This window comes from Megalobrama amblycephala, linkage group LG16, assembly GCF_018812025.1.
Source record: "Megalobrama amblycephala isolate DHTTF-2021 linkage group LG16, ASM1881202v1, whole genome shotgun sequence".
In the NCBI taxonomy this organism is placed as follows: domain Eukaryota; kingdom Metazoa; phylum Chordata; class Actinopteri; order Cypriniformes; family Xenocyprididae; genus Megalobrama; species Megalobrama amblycephala.
Genome location: NC_063059.1, coordinates 2,681,985 through 2,703,370, shown reverse-complemented (window position 1 = coordinate 2,703,370; position 21,386 = coordinate 2,681,985). Strand labels below are relative to the sequence as shown.

Sequence of the window (21,386 nt, the reverse complement as noted above, 5' to 3'; positions counted from 1 at the left end):
TAATGTTTTGCCAATGAGGAAATTCTCGGGCCCTGCGCTGGCAGCCTGCTGGGGGCCCTTACGCTAGCCCTAAGTGGGCCCGTAAAGGGCCAGTGCAGACTTGTTTGCAGGGATAGGGTTAGGACTATGTTTTTGAACAAGGAATGTTGTTCCAGAATCAACAATAAATGTTGATCCAGGAACATGTCTTACTTGGCAAAATCACGACGACTGTATCTATGCTTGGGCTGTTGAAGAAAATATAAAAAAAAAATAAAATAAATTACACAAAAGAAAATAACAATACATTAAACTCTAACTGTGTAAAAACAGTCAGCTTAAAGTAGCTACAAGTATTATGCGGTTAAAAGTCAAAATAACTCCAATATCATACACTGGAGTAGTGTGGGGTGGGGGTAAACATTTATTGGTGCAGACTATAGAGATTATGTGTATTTTGTAAAATGTTTGCAAATTAAGCAGCACAATCACTAAAAATGTGTTATCTATTATGTTAAGTCTTAAAATGCTTGTGGTCTTCACGCCCACTTGAAAATTTGGGCGAAACTCCGGAAATACATCATGTAAGTAAAAAAGTGGTCAAGTGCAAACGCCACAGGTTTGGTATTGGGACAGGCCCTTTCTACAAATTCAGTGACCATGTGGATTGATTTTCTTACCATAAAGCCTAAGTTGTTAAAATTAACTTTGATGCCTGTAACTGCTTTCTCCTTCTATTTATTTTGTTGACTTGACTGTATTTTTTCAATACATGTATCATTCAAAATTAAACATGTATTCTGACTAAATAAAACTTTTTTGGCTGCTAAAGGAGGGTTTGGAACTGTTGTAGTTTTGACATGCCTTCAGGCAGTCTTCACTTTCACATCCTGCAGGTGCAGTGTGTCACATGGCATTAGCTTCTCAGAAGTTGGCTCCAAAACAATTGCATCCAGAACTTTCCATGAGTAAATATAGCGGAATTCATACCACATACTGTAGTTCCAGGGGGAACAACTGCCTTTTACTTGAATGGGAATGCTAATAGTTCTCCTGCTTGAGAACCACTGCTCCAGAAGGAATATTTGTATGAATGGTTTAAAAAAAAAAAGAAGCCAAAAAACATGATATTACTATAGCACCACATTCATGGTAATATCACTGCATATTTTAATAAATATTAAAATATGCAGTGAAATGTAATAAAAATGATGTAATGTCAATGTAAGTATGATGTAAGTAAAAATGATGAAATATGTAGTAAAAGTGGGCCGCACCTCTGTGTCTGAAAGAGTTCTCTCTGGAGCGGACACGCGGGGAGCTCAAGCCCTTGTCGCTGAGGTGCGGGGATGTGGGCTCTTTGTCACTGGAGATGTCTGGAAGCGGCTCCCGGTCTGTGATGCAGGGCGTAATGCTCTGCTGTCTCTTCAGGGCCAGTGGTGAAGTCACACCCTGAGCAAAAAGAGGATGCCACTGATGTGCAAATATACTGTATGCAGAGTGGTCATGAAAACGTCTTTCTAATCCAAAGATTAAAGATGGCAAAGTATTCGGTTGTCTCTCATGAGAGATTACAACACTTATCATTGATATAGGATCTGGAGAAGGCATTGCCACATGACATATTATGTAACATTCATCAAGAATAATCCTGCTGTTCGGCCCTGTATAAAAAGCATTTTAACTGCATTTATGGGGAGTGCATACAATGTTTGTTGCCTTGAAAAAAAAGAAGAAAAGAAGAAAAAATATATTTGTATATATATGTATATGTGTGTGTGTGTGTGTGTGTGTGTGTGTGTGTGTGTGTGTGTGTGCAGACTTGTCTAGTCATATACAGTCTTACTAAATGAAAGCAAAATGGAATTACCAAATACTCCAAAATCACTCACACACACACACACACACACACACACACACACACACACACACAAACATATATATATATATATATATATATATATATATATATATATATATATATATATATATATATATATATATATATATATATATATATATATATATATATATATATATATATATATATATATATATATATATAAACACTATATATAAAAAAACATTAAGACATTAAGAAATAAGATTTCATTGGTCAAAAAGATAGAAACACTATGAAAACTGTCTTCTTTATGTTCTGATGATACCAATAAAACAATTTTTACACTACTATTGAAAAGTTTGGGGTCGGTAAGATTTTTTTTTTAATGTTTTTGAAAAAAGTCTCATGCTCACCAAGGCTGCATTTATTTGATGAAAAATACAGCAAAAACATATTGTTAAATATTATTACTGTATCATTTAAAATAGTCATTTATATTCAGTAAGGATAGATTAAATTGATCAAAAATGACAGGTAAAGACATTTATAAAAAGTATATCACATTTTCCACAAAAATAGGAATATAAAGCAGCACAATGGTTTTCAACACTGATATTAATAAGAAATATTTCTTGAGCATCAAATCATCATATTAGAATGATTTCTGAGGCATCATGTGACACTGAAAATTCATCACAGGAATAATCTGTGTTTTAAAATAAATTAAAATAAATATAAATAAAAATAAAAATCCAGCGTTAGCATCAGTTCTGGCAGGTCACGTCAGACAAGCTAGTATCAGCTGACTCCCAGGTGACTCGCGTTAACCTATAGGAATACGATGTCTATCACAGCATCCATATATAAGCTCCTCATATTATGAGCAGCTATCGCATTTCTCAGGAGTAAATTACCCTCCTCCATCCCAGTCAGGATTTGGCCTTATGATTCCCCTGAATCAGACTAAGTCTTAAAAATATGTGTACGTTAAATTACTGACATTAATGATATCTGCATATTTATGTTGGTTCTGTTCTGTTTACCCTAAGGGGGGTTATCTCTGCTCTCCCTGCTCTTATCCATGCTAGGCTGCATGGATGCACAGGCAGTTCTTGCCCAGAACAGAACCATACCGCCAATACATGCTCTATGCATTATCAATCATATTGATGATAGTGGTCCTGACAGAAATAAAATAAAAATAAATCAATCTTACTGACCTCAACCCTTTGAACTGCAGTGTGTTTATTGCTTAAATGGGGTCCAAAATAATGAGAGAGTTTCTCACTAGAGAAAATGCTTCTATCTGCATTCTTTTTTAATTAAATACATTATATTTTTATATCACACATTGTGATATCAGCATAACAATTTGAGTAAAAGGTTTAATTCCCCAAAAACTACACGAAAGTCAGTATTTATTTTCAAAAATGATTTCCAGGTATACAAGATTTTCCAGTGTGGTCTCAGACTTTCTGACCCGACAGTATATTTGGTGTTAATGAAATGTAATAACTCACCTCCTTCACCTTCCTGAGTAACTTCAGCCATTGACTGTTGGAGACAAAAACTTTAGTATCGCACTCATCACATTTGCTAAAATTTCTCTTAACAGAAACTTAACTTCTATATCCATCAGTTAAGGTAATGCACAATCCACAAATGCACAAATGTATACTTATACAAATGATAATCATTGAAGAAGCTTTACATGACCCAGGCTGTGAGCCCACCTGCACTCTTCAGGGCTATCAGAGAGCAGGAGGAGGAACTTGTCTTGGGGCAGGATGAGGGCAAAGCAGCTGTCTCTGCGTCCTCCAGGGGGTAAACGGGGCAAGTCCAAGATTTCTTTACCCTCCACTATGGACTCACAGTTACTCTGCAGCACCACCACCAGGTCAGGTGGCGAGTCTGCATCTCGACACACCATTAGATTTCCTTCCACCGTCAACACCAGATACTTTTCCTTCCATTGCTTAAACATGAAGCCCCCTTAGAGAAAAACAGAGGGTAAATCTGAGACATGAATACGCGAAAGTGCACAGTTTTTGCTCCATTCTCAGAAAACAGTGAATCTGTGTGTCTGAAAATTTCAAGAAAATTATATTCATTGTTCTTATTGAAAAGGGTACTGCCAAACCTTCTAGAAATTATACTTTCTATAAATCAACTGTATTCTTCAGGCTGTTAGCAGTAGGGTCACAGAGCTTCGTAAATTACTGAAAATATAAATATGCCAAATTTGAATCATTATTATTTCATGGTCACGATTAGTTTCATTGTCTTGTCTAGTTTCATGGTTTTCATTGCTTGTGTTTTAGTTCTTCATTAGTTGTCATGGTTTCTTATTAGTTACACACCTGTTCCTGTCTCCTTAATCATCAAGCACTTTGTATTTAAAGGAATAGTTCACCCAAAAATGAAAATTACCCCATGATTTACTCACCCTCAAGCCATCCAAAGTTTATATATGACTTTCTTCTTTCAGACCAACACAATCGGATTTATTTTAAAATATATCCTGGCTCTTCCAAGCTTTATAATAGTAGTGATTGGCAATTTGAAGTCCAAAAAAGCACATCCATCCATCATAATAGTAATCTATACGACTCCACAGGGGTAATAAAGGCCTTCTGGAGTGAAGCAATGGGTTTTTGTAAGAAAAATATCCATATGTAACACGGTTCATAGATGTGGGAAGAAGGAGGCGGGAACCGGCGAACATTCAACAAAACTTTCATTCAAAATAAACAAAGAACAAAACGAAAGTAATGCCGGCAGACCCTCGCGGACATCTGCCGGCCACACAAACATAATAAAACGTAAAATAAAGTCCAGGCCTGGTCCTCTCTCGTCCTTCACGGTCGTCGCTCCTCCTTTTATGCCTCCGGAGCTCCTCCGTGAGAGACTCGAGGCCGGCGCGCCTCGCAGGTGATGCTCATTATCACTCGCGCCACCGGCCTCGCGCCGTTCCCTCACGGCTCTCGCTCGCCCTGCTCGCCACACCATATTTAAAACTTTATAAACTAAAATATCTAGCTTCTGGCCTACGCAAATCGACTTGCGCCAAATGAGTAACCCCTGACTCGATGTATGACGCAGGATGTAGGAGTAGTGTAAGCTTAGACGCATCTCAGAGTGCAAACAAACTTGAGCTCCTCTTCTCTTATGTTGAAATCCTCCCACATTTCTCTTTAAAAATTCTCATTTTAGACCTAATTCGTGACCGAATGTTTTGCTCTATCCTCTGTGCTTCCGCGTTCGTCACTGCATCAGGTTAGAGATTATTCTTTTTGAGCAAGTCAATTTGTAAGTCAAGTTTATAAAGATTTAAATCTGGATATACTTCACTTCGCTTCAGAAGGCCTTTATTAACCCTCTGGTTAATATGGCATGGATTACTTTTATGGTGGATGGATGCACTTTTTTGGGCTTCAAAATCAGGAGCGCCATTCACTACCATTATAAAGCTTGGAAGAGCCAGGATATTTTATAATATAACTCAGATTGTGCTCGTCAGAGAGAAGACAGTCATATATACCTGGCTAGAGGGTGAGTAAATTATGGGATAATTTTCACTTTTGAGTGAACTATCACTTTAAGCCTCCTGTTCATTCTGTTCACCGTCTTGTGTTAATGTTACGTTCATGTGTAGTTTCTGATATATCTTCATGTTCATCAAAAGTTGCTTGTTATCATTCTTTCTGCATCATGCATCATCCTTGGATTTTAGACTACATGCACCCCTGACACCTTCAGCATAACCCTATAGCGCTCCATTAATTCAACACCAGTCACAGTATGTCTTTATTGTCATATGAACAGATTTGGGCTAATAGATAACAGTGAATTGAACAGATAACAATACATTAGTATCACTCATTTAACTGTGCCTTATAAATCACACATAAGTACAAAAAAACAAAACAAAACAACAACAACAACAACAACAATGAAACACAATATCAATAATCCATTATACTTATCTTTCACACATAATTTGTGCCAGCCCAGGTTGGCGTTTTGCCATTTAATGTAACAGGAATGAAGTTAAAAATGTCTATTAATAGACTTATCCACCAAATATAATTAGACCAGATTTTTACAGTCAGTACTAGTGTACTCATACAGGAATGTGTACTTTTTTCAAATACCTAACCTATGGCACTGAGGCTGTATGATGTTACAAACATACTACAACTTTTAAAGGAGAAAATATATCAGGGTTAAATAGAAATGCACAGCTTAGTCTTTTCTCTTGACAATAGATGGCATGAAATCTCATCTCAACACATTTGATGAAATATGCTACACTCTTCTTAATTTCATCTGATTATCAACATTTGTGAGATTTAGTCAGACAAAACAGTTTTGAGGTTAATTGATCTAATTTTGTGTCTCTGGAAAGTAATGATCTATATGACATGACTTTTCGTTGAATATGTCAAAGCTTTTTGTGTATATTTGTTAATGAGGGATTTGTGGACAAATTCATGTTGTTAGATTTGTGGAGTATAAATTATAGTTTTTATTTTGAAGTGAAAAGATGAAATTAGACCCTTAGGGTATGAATGGCCACCAGAATTGGCCCAGAAGGACCCGAGTGGCATGTATTTGTTACTGGTGTTATTATCATGTTAGTCCAGTAGTGGAGTAAGTTGGCCTCTTTGAATAACCAGCTGGTCCAAAACGCAGCAACTAGAATTCGTACTAAAACTATAGGAAGTATGACCATATTAGCCCAGTTCTGTCAACATTGCATACATTTTAAAAATCATACTAATTACAAAACACTAAATGGTTTAGCTCCCAACTACTTGAGCGAGCTCTTAACACATTATAGTACTTCACATCTATTGCAATCTCAAAATTCTAGCCAGTTGATAATACCTAGAATATCAAAATCAACCGCAGGCAGTATATCTTTTTCCTATTTGGCACCTAAACTCTGGAACAGTCTTCCTAGCATTGTTCGGAAGCAGACACACTCTGTCAGTTTAAATCTCGACTAAAAATCTCTTTAACCTGGCATACACATAACACACTATCACATTTCTATAAATTCAGATCTGTTAAAGGATTGTTAGGCTGCATAAAGTAGGTCAACCAGAACCAGGAACACTTCCAACAACATCCGATATACTTGTTAAATGGTAAGAAGAATGGCATCTATATTAGTCTGTCTGTCTCATCCTTATCCCGAGGTTACCGTAGTCAGCCGGATCTGGTCCATATCCACATCAGAGGTGGACCTGCACCTAGACACGACCACAACAGCCCTGAATGTCAGCAGTGACTGTGTCTACTAGACAATCCCCTGTGAAGGCCTCGTCAATATGCCAGCCATCAGCACAGATCCACAGCAAAGACCACAAGAACCAGACAAGTCTTCTGCACAGACCCCGATGGCCAGCTTCGTCTCCATACTGGCGTGATGAATCCGATCTTTAAGTAGAAGGAACTAGATGGAATATTATGAATGATACCAATCCACAATCTGACTTCTGACTTGCCTAAATCATAATCACACATCGTTCGTTTGCTAGAGGAGAATTGGCCCCGCGACTGAGCCTGGTTTCTCCCAAGATTTTTTTTCTTTTTTTTTTTGGTTTCTTGCCACTGATTTGTTTATAAACTGTTTTATAGCCGAATCGAACTTATTTCATAATTTATGATCTTTACAACGGGACTGAATCAAAACTGAACTGACTTCAGCTCAACAATGACACTCTTTTCTTTTTAGAGCTGCTTTACAGGCGAATTGACTATGTTTGCCTCATTGAATCATTACTTTCCTGTTGATCACTGTAAAGCTGCTTTGAAACAATCTGTATTGTATAAAGCACTATAAAAATAAAGGTGACGACTTGAATTTTGCATTTTGTGCTGACAACTAATTTAGCAAAAAATGTTCCCTTAATAACACAATATTAACACACACTGATGCATCATCATTCTGCACATGCTAAACTTACATCTAAATATGTTACAATTTAATCTTCCCCCATCGTCCCCTATTTCATATTCCATATGACCCTTAAAAAATGGTCAGTGTTTCAGTTTAATGACAATGCAAACGTATTGATTTTTGTGTGGATACAAGTAAAATATTTCAAACCAGACAGAACAGTTTAAATGTTCTGTTTTATACAGTAGTATAATCATCTTTTTTCCCCCTTTTTTTTGTAGACTAAGTCGTTATGAATTTTATCATTATCATTTCATCATCATCATTTGACCTAAATAAAGACATACAGAGGGGTGGAAGCAAGGTGGACAGGTGGAGCTGACACACTTTATGCTGTGAAAGCCTGAAAGCAATAGATGAAGAGCACATACAAATAGCTCACTGTCAGATTACAGATTATTTAAACATCAGTTGATTAACGTTACAGTATATTGATCGGTAACAAAAATTTTCACAACATTTTTTTTTTTATGTTTGGGTATTCTACAATGTATTTTATGAAAGTTGTGAGATATGTCATAGGCAGAGATTTTATGTTAAATGTAGTACTATATTCTGGACTGAATGTTGACAGTGTAAAACACAAACACAAAACTCATTCAATCTCCAATCAATGTGTCGTGATCTTCTACAAGGACACATCCTTTATTTTCGTATCAAATGCAAGTTTTTAAAGGTTCATTCAAGAACCTATAAAAAGGAGTTATAAGTAGTCTACCATGACTGAAAGCACAATAAAAGTACCAGAAAAATGTCTGTGCAACATAAAATTAAAAATGCAGGTAACACTTATGTATTATGCATTATAAAGATGCATTATATATTTTCATAAATAATTGTAACCAAAGTTAAATTGCATTATAATATTTGCAGATTCTGAAATTGTTTGTTTGTCATGTGTTTTAATGCATTATACTTTCTAAAGGTGTGTTCAATGAATAGATCAGTTTTATAATGTATTATAACTGTGGTTACAATTATTCATGAGACCATATGCATTATAAGATGCATTACAAGGCATAATTACTGCATTAAAAATATTTTTATTATGCATTATACATAAGGACTTTAAGTAAAGTGTTACCAAAAATTACTGCATAGACAAAAACAAATCAATGGCATTAGTCAAAAAGTATTTACTATATTAAAATCGATTTATATAGGCCTATAGAATAATGAGTGGCACACAAAGTGACTAAAACATTAGTGAACAAAATAATAATAATAATAATCATAATAATAATAAAACAACTCAGCCAGCACAGGTGGAAAGCTGGGATTCAAAAGAAGAGGGAAATCAAAAAGTGTAAACTTTACCATATTTCCTGAGGAATCCTCTGTGCACCACTGCTGCGTTCATTCCTGTGCCCAGCCAAGCAGCAGAGATACAAAGCATTCAAGCTGCAGCTTTACTCACAATTTGAGAGAGAGACACACACATAATCCGCACTCATTTAGAACATTCCAGCAGGCAGCGTCCAATCTCAGCATGCAGAGCAGGGCATTATGGGATTGTAGCGACTGCATCTGAAAGGGAAGACACACCAGTGGTTATAAACATCACATGCACCCATAAGCTGCCAATCATGATCAGAACCAAGAGAAAATCCCATCGAGCTAGAGGTTGACAAATAACATGTCAACAAGGTCCATCTCTTAATGTACACTTTACGTAAAAAACAACAACATGTGATTTAGTTGGATTTCGGCATATATTGATCATAAAACAGTACATAAACGCAGTATGCTTATACAAACAATAATGTTTCCACATGCTGTGTACCACATTCACATGTGTATGAATCCCTGCACTCTTAGAAAATAAATATTTGTTATTGGCATTGATGGTTCTTTGAAGAACCTTTATTATCAATGGAGCCTTTTCATTACACAAAAGGTTATTGATAGTGGAAAAAGGTTATTTAGATGAAAATGACACTATGAGGAACTCCCTCAGCGTGACCGGTGTCTGAAGCATGTGTGACAAACATACCAATTAATTGGCTGACGACACAAGCTGCGCACCCGTAAGTATAAAAGGGTGCCTGTAATACACGTCATCATCAGCTTTTTTTCTTCAGGAGCTGCTTGTTTGTATGCACATGTAAGAAAAAAGCTGAGTATGCTCATTGTGTTGCATTTACAGTAAGTTCTGTTCTTTCTTTTGTTCTCTCCCGAGGGATGAGAATATAGCATTTGCACAGAGCACGTTCGGCTCTGAAGGGAATAGGAGGCACTCATGGCAATTTATTCACAGTAGGAAGCTCTGTTAATGCTTGATTTTCTCTCAATATAAGAATCGAGCGTATGCACGTAGTGTGTTCAGCTCTCAAGGGAGCTGAACGCATTCATTGTGATGCATTCACTGTGAGAAGCTCCGCCCTTGCTTGACTCTCTCTCTGGAGGGATGAGAGTCTAGCATTTGAAGCTCGCAGTTTGGGTCACGGCAGCAGTTTAGGTCCCGGCAGCTCCTGCTAGCTCTGTTGCTTTTGTGTTGGTTCAGGAAGCCACTCTATGGCTATTTCCGACCTAATTGTTAATGTGGCATGTGTAATTCTGAGGAATTAGATGCAAAAAGAATTGAGGCAGGCGTTATTAAAATAATCTGCTTATTCCACTGTTCTGCATATACATTTGTGAGCCTTATTCCCTCTAGATCTCCACATTGATGTATTGAGGTTACAGAGGAATTTTGTAATAGCGATATGCAAGGTCACCCCAGTTGAAGAGCTGCTGAAGAGCCATCTCTCCCCTGGTGTAGCCTCTGTGAAGGCCCACCTTGCCAATAGAACGAGCACATTCAGCTCTCGAGTGAGCCGTGGTGAGGTAGCTCCCCTTGTGCTTGAATTTTTTTTGGGGGGAAGACCCCGTGTCTGCTGAAATTGCATGGCAGCTTCGATCGTGCGCTTGTAGGGGGACAGAGTAGAGGCAGATATTATCAATTAAGTCCACCACCTCTGGTTATTACCCTGCAGATTTTTAGCAAGTCATATGCAAAGGCAAGACAGGCCTGGGAGGCCCTGCACACCATGAAATCCGCCCAATCTCTGATCAGCAAAAAAAAAAAGAAAAAAAAGAAAGGTGCTCATCCTGCCTCCTTCACTTGCCCCGAAAGATGAGAGTGGAATTGGTCAGTGGCTGTGGGCAGAGGTTGATTGTCTCCAGCATCTCTTTTGCTCTGCTCTGATATCCTGAAAGTATATTTTTTTCCAAGTTTGAGCTATATTCTCCCCTATTTTAGGGTCTAAAATAGAATTATGCTCCACTGTGAATGGGTTGCTTGGTAAGCACCCCCTTAAAGGTGGATGCAGGGTGAATGGAGTTATATAGGGCAGTATAGATTTCCTCTACTTTGTATACCTCCATCCATAACTACTGTTGGGTCTTGAAGTAGGGATGGGCGCCGCTGCAAAAATAGCTGCCCACTGCTTGGGGAGTGTGTTCAGTATTTACTACTGTGTGTGTGCACTTGGATGGGAGAAATGCAGAGCACAAATTCCGAGCATGGACACCATACTTGGCTACACGTCACGTCATTTTAACTTTATAGTTAGTGCTGCAGTAGGGCGCCAGACATAGCGGGTCATGGAGAAGTGCCTTTATTCAAGTCAGGGTTGGGCTGCTCTCTCCCAGTGTTCTGGGTTTTTTTAAGTAGAGCATAAGCTCCCCTGTGCCCTCATTGGGGATAGATTATGGATTATGAGAGCTATTGGCAAACTGCAGCCTACCTTTCTCTTTTCTGGGACATATCTTCCTTTTGGATGGCCCTTAGGGTTGATGCAAGGGGAATGGAGTTATGTAGGGTCGTATAAATTCCATCTACTTTGTTTACCTCCCTTCCCAGCTACAGTTGGGTCTTGAAATAGGGATATAGCTCTCCTTTGGAAGGGTGCTCTAGTATGGCTAGTGTCCTTCCTTATTATCTGTCATATATGGTCTTGTGCTAAAAGGAAAAGATGAAGCGCTATAACAGCCCTTAGGTAGAGTGCCTTTTACTCATGCAAGAGTTGAGTGGCCCTCCGTCAGTTATTAGGGATCTTTAAGTAGGGTCTAAGCACCCCTTCCCACCAACTCGCTTTCACTATTTGGTTGTTTGCTTGTGTGTGGTTTATTGCGCTGTTTTTGTCCTGATACTGTTCACTGTATATTGTACGTGTGTTTATTCCCTGTTGGTTAATTTTGTTTGTACAGTGTACAGTTGCGTTTTACTGTTCAGTCTTTCCAGTCATCACGTTGTGTGTGAGGCTGCAAAGGTGCGGGCAGGTAAGTCGCACGATATACATTGTGCACACTTAGGACATTTTCTTTTCTGTATTAGACACACTAGTTTATGAGAGAGTGCCACCCACTGTATGTTTTTTTGTTTTGTTTTTTTCGCTTTTTGGGTTAGGCAAAGTAGTTTAGTTAGGGCGTTTCAACGCCCAATACCTTTTCTTATTACATTTTCTTTTGGGTAGTTAGTTTAGTTTGTTAAAATAGTTAGATGCGTTTTGTTTTATTTATTTCGTTGATTTGGCATCTCACGAGCTCCCCTTCCCACCTCTGTTTTTGTTATCTCTTATTTGTTTTCTGTATACTGTAAATATTGTGAGTTTTGACTAAACTCTGTCACTTAAGCACTGTGCACTTCTGAACAATAAACACCCTAAACAGAGTTTTCTTGTCCTTCGGCCTTTCTACCATTCATGTACAGTATATGCACACACAAACTTTTCAAGTGTTACTTCAAAATGTAAACACTTTTTGTTATTCTGGTTGAAACTCTCTTCACATCCTGATAGCAATTAATAATAGAAGTGCTCTAAATATTTTGAAATATTGTGGTATCGAGCCATCCCTAGTCCACAGTTTATCTCACATGTGTGGGGAGCCATCTTCTCCCTCCTCCACCCACAGTCCAACGGGCAGACCGAAAGGAAGGTGCAGGAGGTCAGCCGCTTTCTGAGGACCTTCTGCCAGAGCCGCCAGTACTCTTGGAACCAGTTCCTCACCTGGGCTGAGTATGCCCAGATCTCCCTCCGACAGCCAACAACAGGTCTCACTCCATTTCAATGCATACTTGGTTTTCAGCCTCCATTATTCCCCTGGTCAAGTGAAACATTCCTTCCATCAACCACTGGTTCTGGGAGAGTGAGAGGTTGCGGGATGAAGCTCATCACCATATTCAGCTAGTGTGGCTCTCGACAAGGGACATCTGTCTGCACCTGCCCTGTCATAAGCTTAGTCCCAGGTACATTGATCCATTCCAGGTCGTAAGACAGGTCAACCCTGTCACATATGAACTCAAGCTCCTTGCACAATACAGAAATCACCCCACATTCCATGTTTCCCTACTGAACCCTCACCATCCTCCTGTTTCTATTCCCTCCAGAACCTGGTCCCAGTGACAAGCCCCCCGTACCACTAGTCATTGACGAGGAACCCATCTACACCCTGAAGGAGATCCTGGACTCCCGACGTCATGGTGGCTGCCTTGAGTATCTGGTGGACTGGGAGGGTTATGGCCCTGAGAAGACTGTAAGACAACAGTTATCATACAGTGCTCAGCAGTGGACAAAAAGGGTTTAAACAGTGAACCACATTGATCTCTTCTTGTAAACTCAGAGATGTGGACTTGTGTGGCAATTACATTACCACACGACCTTGGTGTTTGTCAAAAAACAGTAACTAATTTGGCTGGGGATTTTTATGTGGGTGGTGGGAGAAAAACACTGACATTCTGGATTCGGATGACAATAAAATCACAGACTAGCTCCTGTATATATTGAAAATACCTTACATTCCCATAACAAACAATTACCATCCGAATAGGGCTATAAACAGAAAAACAGCCATGCAGAAAAGGTCCTCATCCACACTGAATTATGGTGGTGGATCTTTAATGCTGTGGGGCTAAATTTCTTCAAAAGACCCTGGACAACTTGTTAGGATACATGCTATCATAAACTATCAAGTACCAGCAGATATTAAATCAACACCCGAATGACCCTGTCAGGAAGCTTAAACTGGGCCATGGGTGGATCTTGCACATCTCAAAATAAACAACAGAAGAGTTCACTGACCACAAAATGAAGGTTTTGCCATTGACATAGCAGTCCCCTGACCCAAACCCCTTAAAAAACCTGTGGGATGAGCTGAACAAAAGAGTCCACAAGCATGGACCACAGAATCTGTAGAATCTGGAGAGATTCTGTATGGAGAAATGGTCTCAGATCTCTTGCCATATGTTCATCAACATTATTACCATTATAGGCAGTGCTCAAAGTGGGCAGGTACGCACCAGTACCCAGTATCAGCACTTCTATACTTTAATCTGTAATGTACCCTCACTTTTTCTTGTGTACTGGCTCTTCTCAGATGTTGCCAGTACACTTGTTCCACCCCCAGAACACAAACCAGTCAGTTTGCAATCTTTTTACCCAGAAAAAGAAAAAAAAATCTGCTCCGGAGCAGGATAGCCATACAGCATAAGTGGCTAGTGCTACCCAGGTAAGTTAGAGTTTAGTTTGAGTTTAGTTTGCTTTTTAGTTTAGGGCCTTTAGCCCCATTGTACACATATTTACATGTAAACAGAGAAAAATCAGCACAGCAGTTATACAGTCTCTGAGAGTGAGGTCATCACTGTGGATTCATTATTTCTCTCTGATGTTGGTGGTAAGCCGTGAGGTCACTGGATTATCAGACGTGGGATTGTTATTCTCCAGCAGCTGTCCTGCGCTCCAGCGCTCGCTGATAATCTCAGGCAGAGTGGGCACACGTTCCTCAGCCCCTGCCCTCAATAATATAGATTGTTTTTTTAGTTTTAGATGTGAGAGAGAAAAGGGAAAAAGTAGAATCATTGTCCTAATGACATTCTGTTATGTAACTAACATACAAGAGTAATAAAAGGTTGTCATCTTAAGCCCATCATGACCTTCTGGGCATTGCCTATAGAATACAGATGAATATTATAAGCAGATCCTTTTGCTGACTCTAAGCCTGATTCTAAACCTTGACATTAGATACTGTGTTTGAAAACTACTACAATCATGTTTCTTGCTGTGCTAAACTTTGTATATTTTTTATTTATATTATCTGAAATTTTAGTTTTGCACTCATGGTTTTCAATCACTATATTACACTTTTGTATATGGTAAAGTTGAATCTTTTACTGTATGGCTTACAGTCTAACAACACCTCTTATTTTAAATGAGAGATAATAACAGCATCTGCAAACCATAAAACTTCTGGGACTTGCTCTTATCCATCAGCAAACATGAGCTGGTGAAGAGTGGGCGTTCATACCCAACTGGAGTCCTCGCCCCTCCAGAAACATTTGAGAGAGGGCTTTTTCAATGGGATCCACTCTTCAGAACCATCTCCACTTATCCCAAAGTTAATACTTCTTTTTCAAATATATCGGTATTTGCTATGATTTCTATAACATTAAGCAGTGCCTATTTACACTGAGTGCAAATATCTAACCTTGTTGGCAAAGGCTGTTTTTACCTCAGCTCATCATTGCTCAGATATTTTACCATTAGTACAAGTAGCATATTACAACTTTTATTTAACAATTAAATTATAGCTATTACATTAACTATCTGTAAGATTTTAGAAAGGTGGGAATACCTACAGTACAACAGTAGCTTAAACACTGCCAAAAAAATCGGTAACACTTTAGAATACTGATCCTTCATTAATGAATAACTACACAGGAACAAATGAATAATGCATTATTAACACTCTAGTAACTACTATTAACTAACAATAAACTCTGATTAATGAATTAGTAAGTAATAGTGCTCAGTTGTAGGTGGTAGTTCACTATTAACTAATCAGTAACTACTGTTTTTTCATACCTCTAAGAGAACTACTATATACAGGTTCATAATTAACATGAATGATGCATAATGTATAATTAATTCTAAAGTAAAGGCCTTGGTAAACCACTAGTAATGACTGAAGTATTACTAAATACTTAAGAAAGAGTTACTAATTATTTGGATCAGTATTCTAAAGTGAAAAACATGATAACTCTCTAGTAACTACTGTAGTCATTGTAAACTTTTGACTTTAAAATAATTTTTACAGGAAAGAATATAAAATAATTTATATTATTATTAATAATAATAACTTAAATATGTTTCATGCAAATATATTTATTTATTTATATTTTGTATAAATGGCCAGCTTATGCGTTATTCTTACATTAAGGTTACAAAGACATTATTTCTATGGAAATACATGTATTGGTGGATTGTATATATGGGATGTGATTTGCTGTTAGACTTTAGAGCTGCAAAGAAAAAGGCTGAAAGTTTCATATCAGACTTACAGAGGACTGAGCAAATAACAAGACATCCTAATTCTGCTGTGCCACCCTTGTGCTCTTTGTAAAGTTGTTAAGTTCTTTAATAGGACCCTAAGCAGTAATCAACATTGACATTGCTTTCAATCCTCACTTGAAGTTTTGTTAGCAACCACAAGGTGGTGCACCGGTCCTGTTTAGGAACACAGAACACATAATCTCAGGACTGCAATCTCTTTCTTGTCAATAAATCACATTTGTGAAAGTGTGAGCTTTAGTGTTTGAATTTAACCACGTCTATGAGTTGACAGAGATCATGAGATAAAGCACTGACCAGCTATAAATAGATGAAGGCTGTTGTTGTGAAGCACATTATAGGTAGGCTACTTACCTTACGAAAACACTTCATGTGCGCATACAGGTCTCATTCAGTATCTGCTCCTGACCGTAAAAATTTAGGTAGGGTCGAGTCTGGGTCTTAGCTTTAGTTTATGCTAAACATTTTGAAAGCCTTAAATTCTAATCGCTGAACACATGCAGACACACTTTTGACAGAGTTCTTGTGTCCTTGCATTGTTCAGCATGAGGGTGGCGCTCTAATGTTGATTGACAGGCTTTACACGTGCATAAAACATCTTAGAATTGCCTTAATGTATTGCCTCCGAATGTTGTTGTTCTTGTTAAATATCACAAGTTGTGGAGGAATTCCACTGAGGAAACGAAAGTCATGTCTATTCTCAAGCATGAAACGAACACAACAGAACTACGTTCCCACGAGCACGTTTACACTAAAGGATTTATACTCTCATTAATTTGGTGGGAAGAACAGACATATCAACTAGTTACTGACCTCATGCAGACTAATATACACACAGCTGAAGCGGATTGATGTCATCTTGGTCTGGAGCGAGGTTTACCTAAAGGTAACCTGAAAATAAGCGGGCCAGTCTGAAATCTGCCCCAATGGCTTTCAATTACAGCGTGCTGCAGTTCCATTTTTCACCACAGATTTACATTGGAAGGTTGTGTGGCGCTGTAGAGCTGGGGAGGAACTCAAGGCACCCGCTGGCCCTAGTAAACATAATACACGCCTGCAGAAGACATGCATGAAATTGTAATATATTCTGCTCACTTTACGACTTAACATAGAAAAATCCGAAAAATATTTGTTGCAGAATTCTGAACACATTTAACAATCATTATTCATCAATCAGTGAGTTGGTGGGAAGGATCTAATGCTGTACAAATGGAGTGATCGACTGTCTCTTTCATGTTCCCCACTTAGACAATCTGATGCATGTATCTGCACTGATGTGCTTAATGCTTAGTGAATTTTTTGTTTTGTTTTGTTTTTTACGTTGTCTCTGAGCAGCTTTGTCCCGAAATGTGCGTATTGTTTTCAGAGAAACGATCCTCGTGAATGCTTCACTTTGCCTGTCAGAATTTTTTAACCCAGACCATATGGAAGTTCAAGTCCATTTACTAAACATTTTGAATATATATAAGCCTGTAGCCTATACTACATCATCATATGTTCTGTCATATAGACAGTATTTACAATAAAATAACAGCACAATTTACTTGCCTCAAACAACTCAGTATGCATTAGTATTATTATTATAATTATTGTTTTTGTTGATCTAATTCATCTATTGCCAGACTTTAATAATGTGAATTATATTATTGAAATAAACACATTTAGCGTCGTCAAGCTTTTGTTTGTGCTTAATGGATAAAACAACGGAATTGCGCATTCAAGTTTATGGGTGCTGTAAATTTTACATGCCACAAGATGGCGCTGTTTTCAACACTCTTGATGCTTTGAAACCATAAACCTTTCCCGAATCATTTAGAGAAAAGCTTCAAAGATTTAACAGGCTTCATTTCTCCATCCCTACTCAATAGTTTTAGGCCCTTTTGCAAATGTTTCAGTCGAATTTAGCTGTTTCAGAGAGTGTTTACTCATTTTGAGCCCGTTTTTAAACATTAACTATCTGTAACATCATTTTTCATGTGTGGAAAAAAACGACGAAACTAAACTAGCCAATCAGATTTCTTTTCACCCATATCCCCCACGCCCACCCATGGACGCACATACACACGTTTGACTTTACAACACACAAACGCACACCTTTATTTATTCTCATTTTCTCTTGCTTTCATAATATGTCATGTACATGTGTAGGCTACGCAGATAGATTTTAATAATCAATTTAAAAATTATGTAAAAAAATAAAAACGGCATTAATTAGCGCCCTCTCATGGTACGCACAGTGCGTACAGCCGTACAGCTACAGGCGCCACTGATTCAGTTTAAAGCTGCAGTCCGCCATTTTTCCTCTTTGTCGCCATCTCTGTTTGAAACATGCGATTGCAGTCATATGGGGAATAGTTATCGTTACGTGGGTTGTGCATTGGCACGGCTCAGCGTGGATGTTTGCTGTCAATCACTACACCGGTGTGGATGCTGTACTTCAGAATAACAGATTCTACGTCTTGAAAGTATGACCAATATAAGAATTTTCACTGGAAAATATCAGCTGAACAAGTAAGTAACATTTCTGCCACTTTTGTACAAATTGAGGAATAAATCGTGCTGCTAATGATGATTAAATCTAACAATCGCTTAGCTCGGATCACGCCAAACCGTGCAAATTATTATTACTGTTATACTTTGTTCTCAAATAGTTAATGTTAACAACATCAGCATTGCGTGACTATCCCTGCGAACTAGGGAGCTGATTGAGACGCACGCTATGTGTATTTAGTGTGTATTAGCGTTACCTGTAGATTTCAATTTCTGTAGCCACTCCACAGTCCAAAGTCTTTTGCTTTTTGACTACGGGTGAATCTCCAGTTGTTACTGATGATTGTCAGTGTCAGATTGACGTTTAATTATTTCAGCTGCTGTGAGAACAGACTATAAATGATCCGCCACCTGCAGCATCCTCACATGATAAAACCGATTGGCCTGGACTCCTTTTTTTCTGTTTACAGATGTGACGTAATGACGCAAAGACGAACTGCTGCATGCTCGAATTTCCCTCTTATTATACTTGTCGCTCTTATTATAAAACATTATTACAAGCTTACCGTTGTGAATCGGGCTAAGATAAGGAGATAGTTTTGAACACTGACTGGTTATGTACTTGCTTTAAAAATTGATTTTGGATAATTTTTAACCAAAAAAAGTTACGGACTGCAGCTTTAAACAGTAGAGGTTTATGTTTTGGCTGAATATTTTATACCTGAGCTGTGGCTGCTCAGATTACAATTCAGATTTCTACATGCCAGTATTTTCACATTTCGCACACATAAACAGAGAGATGACAAATCAATGGAAAATCCATGGGATTCGGCGGCTCTGTTATGCTGTGATGGTCATTTTGCTGACATGGTGTGGGTCCACTTGTCCCATTAGAGGAGAGGGTCATGTTCTGCAAATCATGTTCTGAGCGATCACCTTTATCCTATAATGAAATATCCTGATGGGAGTGGACATGCACCAATCCTTGAGGGCTCGGTGATTGGTTTGATGAGTTAGAAAATGATGTGCATCAGCTATGGTCTTCACAGTCAAGAACAATTCTCTACCCAGCAGAACACACTTCATCTTAGACAACACCATGAAAAGAATAAAAGAGGTAATATGTTTTGGAAGAACAATGTTTCATCCCTCCAGTGGAGATCCAGAGACTTACAGAATCAATACCATGGCAGCACGTGGTGACCCAACACCTTACTAAGACACTTTATGTTGTTGTTGTTGTTGTTTTGTTTTTCTTTCGTTTGGCATCCACAAAACACACACGCACACCATCAACTGTCCCAAATGGCCATCCATAAAGTTGAGCTCTAGTATATAAACTATGCAGATACAAACTGTTTTTCACGAGAATTAATTCCAGAGCTGATTTTCAAGACCAGTCAACAGTTGAGTTGTTAAGGTTTGCGGTCAGTTTTCTCTGTAACCTATTTTCTAATGGCATGATTGTTATCGTAAGTGATTTGAGGTAGACCGGGTTTAACCTGTTTGACAAGTTTAGTGAGGCAGTTTAATCAGTGCTGAAGTTCTCTCTCATATTAACCTAACCCACCCACACTAGCCCTCTCTGTCCCAAACAAAGTCTCCTCATCTCCTCAGTATTTTGCATTTTTTCTCTCTTCTCATTCTTTTAAGACCATGTTTGATACTTTCTGCCTCCTTTATCTCGTCCTCTCTGTCTGTGTATTTGTGTGTGAGTGTGTGCCTGTGTGTGTCAAAGAGAGAGAGAGCTTGATTCCTTGGTTTCTTTTGAAAAGCAAGGACACAATGGGGTCTTTCTCAGATGGGTTCTGTCTCCATTAAAGACCCTGGGAACACTGCACGGACCCCTCAACCTCCTCTTAAAGGGCCAGAGAACTCCCCATCCAATGCAACCCGAGAGCGCAGCAACAATCCCTTGCGTTTTCATGGGAAAAAGCAGGAATCAATTATTCATGAAGGGCGCATGAATCCCACCTATCTTACACTCTCCCTGCGGTCACCCAAACAAACTTCACCCATATTTATTATCTCTTCTGAGTCCTGTATGAACACGCTGTACTCTCTCACACCCGTAGACATAACCATGAGAGCGACATAACAAACTAGAAAACAAGAGAATATATACACACAAAGTACTGTGTTTGTCTTTTACTCAGTGGGATTAAAGTTTAAATGTCTTCATCTGGGTACAGATGCTCACTTGGATAATAAGTGAAACATGTTTCCACAGATTAATATCATGTAGCATAATATGGCTCACCTTTAAAACTCTGATGAGCTTCATCTTTTGTAATTCAGTTTCAAAAATGTGCCAAAAATCTTAATACAATTTACAATGAAATTAAATACAAGAAATTGCGATATTAGAATATTCTAAAAGTGATTCATGAAATTTAGGAATATTTTCTCGATTAGACCTAGATGAACAAGTTTTACACAAATATACCAATCACAGGATTAGATGACTCTTTATTACTGTTTCCGAATTTTATAGTAAAAGTAAAATCATTAAAAATAACACGCAATAACACATGTGGAAGTATATAAATTGCTCCAGTTTACATTCCGTAACTTCATGAGGTGCATCCTGGGATGAAGGAGTCTGGACAATCTTTCTTTGAAGTTGTCACAACAAACTTTTAACTTTAGCCATTACAACGACTCATCCTTAGACAATTGCAATAAGTAAACACATGTTCTAAATATATTTAGTTGGTCTGAAGGCTTAGTTAAGTCTAGGTGAAGGGGGTTGTTGTGTATTGGAGCACCGAGAGGGAGG

At 38.2% G+C, this 21,386-nt stretch overlaps 1 protein-coding gene across 2 annotated transcripts in view; it reads right to left on the bottom strand.

Annotated features, from left to right (window-relative positions):
* si:ch1073-83n3.2 overlaps positions 1–17,081 on the bottom strand; it is a 29,078-nt gene extending 11,997 nt beyond the window's left edge. Inside the window, exons 1-5 of one of the 2 annotated variants that reach the window (XM_048161841.1) lie at positions 16,931–17,081; positions 9,108–9,317; positions 3,556–3,814; positions 3,343–3,376; positions 1,257–1,431 (exon numbers count right to left, since the gene is read on the bottom strand). In XM_048161841.1, coding sequence (XP_048017798.1) covers positions 1,257–1,431; positions 3,343–3,376; positions 3,556–3,814; positions 9,108–9,186 — 547 coding nt within the window. In that variant the 5' untranslated portion in view covers positions 9,187–9,317; positions 16,931–17,081. Of the gene's footprint in view, positions 1–1,256; positions 1,432–3,342; positions 3,377–3,555; positions 3,815–9,107; positions 9,318–16,471; positions 16,863–16,930 lie in introns of those variants that run through there. The other variant, XM_048161842.1, reaches the window with a different exon arrangement.
* Between the last annotated feature and the right edge of the window lie 4,305 nt (positions 17,082–21,386).